Source organism: Habropoda laboriosa, unplaced genomic scaffold, assembly GCF_001263275.1.
Source record: "Habropoda laboriosa isolate 0110345459 unplaced genomic scaffold, ASM126327v1 scaffold151, whole genome shotgun sequence".
Taxonomy (NCBI): domain Eukaryota; kingdom Metazoa; phylum Arthropoda; class Insecta; order Hymenoptera; family Apidae; genus Habropoda; species Habropoda laboriosa.
This window is the reverse complement of record NW_017100286.1, coordinates 97,107-104,060: the sequence shown is the minus strand read 5'-3', so window position 1 is coordinate 104,060 and position 6,954 is coordinate 97,107. Positions and strand designations below refer to the sequence as shown.

The window sequence follows — 6,954 nt, the reverse complement described above, 5'->3', positions numbered from 1 at the left end:
TTAATCCTTTTTTCCCTGTAATTTTTGGGATTTCATTGAAAAATTGAGGAGGAAGTTTCGAAGCAAGAAATTTCTTGGATTTCGAGCTTCTTTCGGTGAAATCTTGGAGATGGTGTGCTCGATCATTCGACGCCGCTCATTGAGAAAATGAAGCAAATTGACAGAAGAAATGAAAATAAATCATTTTAAAAAATTCTCAGAGTGCAAAGTGTTGAAACGAACGTTCATTTCTAAAACTGCCTCGCGCTCCAAATTGGTCGGACCATCAAACCGTTGCTACGCCATGAGACTCATACCCCTGAGACACGGCTAAAAAGAAAATCACACCGACCAACACGTCCTTCTAAACAACCCGATCAAAGCAACACCGCCAGACCACAAAAAGTGTCATTGTAAGAAACGAGAAAAAAGCAAGAAAAAAGAAACACAGAGAACAGCAGAATCGTAATTAAATAAACCGGTATCAATCGCACGGTGAACAGGTACAATTGCTCTCTCACGAGCGTAATCTGCCTCTGCAAACCGCACACAAACACGTGTTACGTAAAGTCACGTTGGTCACGAGAATTTGCGATTCGCGATGGACACCGCCGTTTGGTAACTTGGTCAAGGTCAGCCCTCTGGAGGGACGCGAAAGTACGGCGACAAAACCGGGGTGTCCAAGGGCCAACCGAGGAGAGCCCTCCACGCTGCTTGCCTACTACGTGCGACGCGCGAACAAGAACGAAAAAGCCCGTCGAACCGGTGTCGAAGAGTTCGCCCCCTCTGTCCACCGACGCGCTCAGCCAGCCTTTTATCTTTTAAAAGGCCGAAGAGAGAGAGAGAGAGAAAGAGTAGCACGAGAGAGCGAAGCAAAGGCAAGGAACACGGTTCCTGGTGGGGAGGAGACACCGATCGTGCATGCCACCGACCACAGTTTGAAAGCAACCTCCGTCATGATCGCGTCAGCTGGCTTCTAGTGTGCCCCACCTCTTCGGAAACAGGCCGTCCGCGCGCGTGTTGGACTTGCTCGCGGAGCGGCTACCCGCTCGAGCACTCTTCCGTCCGCTTCTATCTGTCTTTCTGTATCCTCGCCGCGCGCAGTTCCTCTTTCCCGATCCGGAAAGGATACCGGATGAAGTCGACGATCGATGAGAGATCTTTGGAAAGTTCGAAAATTAATTCTCTCTGTTAGGGACCGTAAAGTGTACACGTAGAAAGAAGTTCAGTTTCCTTTCTGTACGGATGAATCGGATAGATCGAGACAGATGTGAAAGTTTCGTTTAACGAGGGAAGAAGGATCTAGGTAGATCGAGATCGATGAAAGTGTGCCTCGCGGAACGAGTAACCGTTGTGCGGGTGAACGATGTGAAGAAGATCTACATTCGGCGAGAAAACGAAGACGATCGACCGTGATCGTGGAAGAACGCGCGTCCCTTTGTCCTCCACTTTGTGCGAGAGGTGGATAGAGATCGTGGAGAATCGTCTTCGGTGAAGATGAACGGCAGAAGGAGAGTGTTCAGTGCCCTGGACGGGCTAAAGTGTGATCGTGCGATCGTATGGTCGGTGTTTTTGTGGTGTCTGGTATTTCTGCCTGATGGCGTCGAGAGTGCACCTCCCGGGATATGCGCGATGGACGGGTGCAACTGCACCGTCAAGGCACACCGTTGGATTAACGTCAAGTGTGTCTTCGCCGACAATCAGGTGAATTGAAACAAAAAAAAAAAAAAAACAGTAGTAGACGTCTGTCTCTTTCTCTGTTCGTGACTAACACCGCGATAACTCTGTTGTTTTTTAATACATGGGGCGAAAAAAAAAAGAGGGGGAGATATATCTTTTGTCGCTGAAGTTTCGCGACCGTCATGATAACGAGGCTGGAAACGTGCGACGCAAATGTGCGTCCGATGACTAACTCTCGGTTTCCAGGCTCGCGCGATCCACGTTGTAACGTACCATCTCCTCACTCGTGTGATCTAAAAATGGAGTCTTTCGCGGCCTAGCCAAATAGTATATACTCCTCTCTCCTCTGCGGTGTCAAAACTCGAGACGCAGATGAGATCTTCGAGATCTCCCGAACAAAGGTTCCTTTCAGGTCATTCACAGCAAGAGTTCGAGGAGTGCGTTACACCTTTGCGATCAATTAACCCTTTGAATAATGTGAACGTGTATATAGTTGTATTGTAACGTCGTTACAATAGAATACGTTCGAGATGAATAAAAATTATTTAACGTTCATCAGAGATGGTTTGCGCCTGTTGGCGCCTATAGAAGCTCTGAAAATTTGCTCCTACCGAACTTTGGCGCCCTTTCACAAAAGATTTTAGTCTGCGATTGAAGATCTACACCAGGGTTAAAAAAAAAAGAAACTTCCTAATCAACCCTCGAACGTTCATCCCTATTCAGCGTCCAAGGAGAACGTTCGCGAATCCACGGCAGTGGACGGTGAAAGTTTCCAGGATCCCAAGGATCGTGTTCCAGTCCAGGAATTAGCATATAAATCATCGGTGCGTGAATGTGTCGGGAATCACATAGTAAGTTGCACTGGAGGGGCACAGTCCGCTAACGGACTGTATAGACGTCTTGCACGAGCACGTTTCGGCGCATTATACGTATCCGGAGTTCCACTTGGTGTTCTCGTTGTCATCCGCGCTCGGCTGGATACGGTCCAACCGATCCACCGACCAGCGGGGACCATATTACCCGTGGAATCGTAGCCCAGCACGCGCTTCCTGAACTCTCTCTCTCTCTTTCTTGTACCTGTGCACGCTGAAACTTCCGCGAGAAACTTGGAATCGAGTTAGGAAGGACGCGTCTGCTTGCTAACCGGATAACAAATTGCTATTGTTGTTGGACGCGCGGGCGCGTTCCTACGCCGATGGAAACGCGATATTTTCTATCGGCGATCAAAACCGTCAACTCGAAAATCGAATTACGGAGCAGGAAAGTGGTTGGCTCGAGCCTCTCTCGATTCACCGGACGGGAAATGGAATTCGATTATAGCAAAGGTGAGCGAGGGAGGAGGAAGCAACTCGATCTTATCGATGAGTCTTTCTCTTTCTTTTTTCCTTTTTCTCGTTCGGATGATTTTATTCAAGAACGGTGTGGATGGCTCGTATCGATAGAGAGGAGGAGGGATCGTATACGTTAATGGTAATAACGCGTCGAGGAATTGATGGTCTCGATTTCTGTGCTTGATAGGCCGGGTTAAGTATCGATGCACCGACACGCTTCTCGACGGAGAACTGGGCAACCGTTTTACCAACTATCTTCTAAACGATCGCTGTGGAAACGCAAGGATAACCAGTTTTACGCAGCGTGTCGACTTTGCAAAATTCCGTTCATGGTCCGTTAGCCATTGTACAAGTGCCGTTGCCTTCTCTGCTAATGATTCGAAAGTTTATCACGATTTTCCAAGGTTTAAATACAGATAGATAGATTATTCTCACAGGTCAACACGATTAACCCTCTCTGGGCAAACACAGTTTTTCACACTTCGTAGATTAACTGGCTCGTTTACGTTCGAGTCTAATTTTTTCGATGTTCCAGCTTTCTAAAAGATCTGAAAAAATTCTGTGGTACTAATCAAAGCCTTCATTACGTTACACAAGTGTTGGTTAAATGAAATATTGAAAACTTTTTTAGAAATAAAAATTTATCACGGGGAGATGCAAGAGTGAAATTTCGCCTGGGTCATCGAAGACCCAGATCGTCCGTGAAGGGTTAAAACGCTTAAAAACATCAGTTTAACCATGTTTCTTCTCTTCGCTATCGTCGAACGTTCGACCAAGCAATTCCGTGAACCCACTACCGACTATGTTTCGTATCATTGAAAGCAATTTCTGTCGGACCGACAAACGCCTGACGCGACACGCGTAGGCGTGACACGCATTGCAATATATACCGGGTGTCCTCTAATCGGCTACAAATAGAGAAACGATCGGCGGCTAATGTTTCTCTTCTGCGTCCACTCGATTATACGTATTCATTCCGGTTCAACGACACCGTCGCGGAGTTCGACCGCTGCAACACTCCCAACGAAATATACTTCCTAATCGAATCAGATCCAGCCACGACGTCACTTATCGTCCCAACGTCGTTAATTCCATTTACAAGCGAGCACGGTTGTTTTGTGACTAAACGCCCGCCAGACTCTTCTTTTCTCTTCAATCGCGAGTGAATGAAATACCGATGCTATTACAAGCAGAGGTTACGTCACAATGGCGTTAACTAGGCGCTTGCAATTGCAATTTAGGCTCGAGCCGTGTGGGGACACGAGTTACGCTCTTCTACGATCAATTGAATCAATTTTATCGCGAAGCGAGATAAGACAGACCTATCTTTACGTCGATCGCTTCTTTTACTCGTCGTTATATGTACGCGATCGTGAAAAAATGTATTTCTGTTGGAATATTAACCCTTTGCACTCGGATGTGATTTTGCTGTAGAAGGGGTTGCAAATCGGATCTTTGAAATTTTTTAAAACCAACGTAGATATGAAGTATACTACTTTATTTAAATATTCAACACATCCTCTATTTCACTATGGTGAACAAATTCACGGAGGCCCATAGATCTGCTCTCTGTCTTGATTCATTATCTACCAAGTGACAATTAATGTCGCCACTCGATTGCAAAGGGTTAAGGGTTCTAAAAATGAGCACATCGAAAACACTTCCTCGACACGATGCACGCGCGCATGTTCGACCAACACGTATACGTCATTCTCATCGGAACAGTTAAACGTCGTTTCGAGGAACGTTGCCGGCGTGAAACTCGTGTTTATACATTCAGAGAGGCACCGAGGCGAAGGCCAAACCCGTGTTAGATCGTCGCGATAGGTCCCACGGAATCGTCGCTGCTGGTTGCGTTCGCCTAAACCTAGCCTGACTTCCGGCGCGCGCAACTTCCGCTCGAAGGGTTGACCGTGTGCTCTCCAAGTCGGCGACCGTTCGTTCGCTCGACGAGAACGCGAGGAGAGAGAGAGAGAAAAAGGGAGACGATATTCCGCTGCGAGCATTGTTCCCCTATCAACTCCCGTGGTAAACAGTTTGATCTTCCTCTGTTCTTGGTCGTCGAAAAATCGGCGATTAACGTTATCGCGGTGGCGAGGCAAAGCGAGCGGGAGAGAGGACGTTGACCGCAAATTACCGTACCGCGACGATTCCAGTTATGGCATAGGAGGCATGCGGCGGTCGGGTTTTGTTCACGCTGTGCTCTCCTTGATAAACGACCAGCGTGTTGCTAATTCAATTGGCCAGCGATCACGATCGGGACGCTACAGCTCGATCGTCGATTAATAACGAGGTCAACTCGTGTCGTCGATTAATCCCCGGGTTCCGTAACGATGTAACGCGATAACGATCCGTGGTATATTACGAATCGCGCTGGTCGGACACAGTCGGCAGAACGAGGCAAATAAAGCTGGCGATCGGATAGAGAACGAGCGTGTTGCCAGTTGCGCGAACGATAAAAGCGGGTGGTTATAACGGAAGCGAACGTTCCCCAGACAGAACAGAGACTGTGTTTATATTCTATGTATACGTGTGTGTCTGTATATGCATATACATATATATACGTGTAACACGATTGTAGAAGATACGTTTGACCAGACCAGTCTGTTAGTCTAATTATCTCGACCAATTATCGTTCGAACGATCCATGAAAATGGCACGATCGTGACCCATCGACGTGTTCCTGGATTCCGCGAGGATACACTCGATTCTGTATAATCTTCACGTTCTCGAGAATCGGTCACACCTATGGCCGGGGGTCTTTTATATCCGTGCTATATAACGTCGGTTATCCAACGCGGTCGTTTGGATTAATAAATTGACGGGGTGTCAGATGGGAGAGAGGGAGGAGAGAGAGTGAGACCGCGGTGGGAATTTCATGCGCACAAAACGAACCACGAGATATAACCCAGAGAGAACACACCGCGCGTCGAACCTCGCCCCCGACCGCTGCCCAATCCTTGCCCCGGCTCAATTTATTCACAATAGGCTCTTTCAACGAATTACACTTCGGTCCACGACGAATCTCTGGGTGTTACCGAGCGGCCGACGCGTAATCATGCGGGCGGTGTGTCGCGCGACGACGGGAGGACACGCAGGAGAGCGGGGGGAGAAAAATTATGGGTGTCGTTTATCCGTCCGGACGGCGAGAAGCTCACCCTGTGCGTGCTTTCACGTTCTCCCCCTTTGATCCGGCTCTACAACCCGTTTCTTTATTTTTTCTCCTTTTTATATACGTCTTTTTTTCTGTTCGTTCGTCGCGGTTGCACGCCTATCGGCGGACGGGGAGGTGATAAGTGTCGGTGTTCTTGGAACTTTTCTGATCTGTTATCGGGAGTAGGTGTAGATAATCTCGCGTCGATATTTTTGAGTTACTGGGAGTGTGGGTTCGTTTTGTCGATACGATGTAGTCATTCATGAAAATAATCGGGCACTGAATATGGTGTCTAATTATGAAAGGTTAATTGAGAGGATTGGGGTGATACTTTTTTGTTACACAACGTCAGTTGTTGTATTTTAGAATTTTATATTGTTGGTTCAGTGCAAATGGAAATTCATCGAAATTAAATTCATCGAATATCCAAATATTTTTCCGAGTAACTGTAGCTGATTATAAAATACAAAAGTATTAAAAACAGTAAGTAAGCCAGTATTTAGCCGATTGAATTAAACTGGAAGCACTATTAATCCTAAAATTTAATCCGATACATTTAATTTCACATTACATCAAGTAACCAAAAAAGTTCATTCGCTGTTTCCTTCGTTAAGTAAACGATAAAACCGCGAGAACTTTCTTCGTTACTTAACAGATCCCATTATTTACATTGCACAATCATTGATTCAATCTCCCGCGATATATCTCGATCAGGAAAAAAGAAATCAGACATTTACAACTTCCACGTATCCAATCTGCGCATTCTACTTCACGATCGAATATTACGGCAGAATCGAGTCTAGCGACGAT

General features: G+C 46.6%; 1 protein-coding gene across 1 annotated transcript in view; it reads left to right on the top strand.

Moving 5' to 3' along the window:
• The first annotated feature begins 1,084 nt into the window (after positions 1 to 1,084).
• The window catches only part of LOC108573680, a 28,541-nt gene continuing 22,671 nt past the window's right edge, over positions 1,085 to 6,954 (top strand). Inside the window, exon 1 of the mRNA XM_017936155.1 lies at positions 1,085 to 1,683. Coding sequence (XP_017791644.1) covers positions 1,477 to 1,683 — 207 coding nt within the window. The 5' untranslated portion in view covers positions 1,085 to 1,476. The remainder of the gene's footprint in view (positions 1,684 to 6,954) is intronic.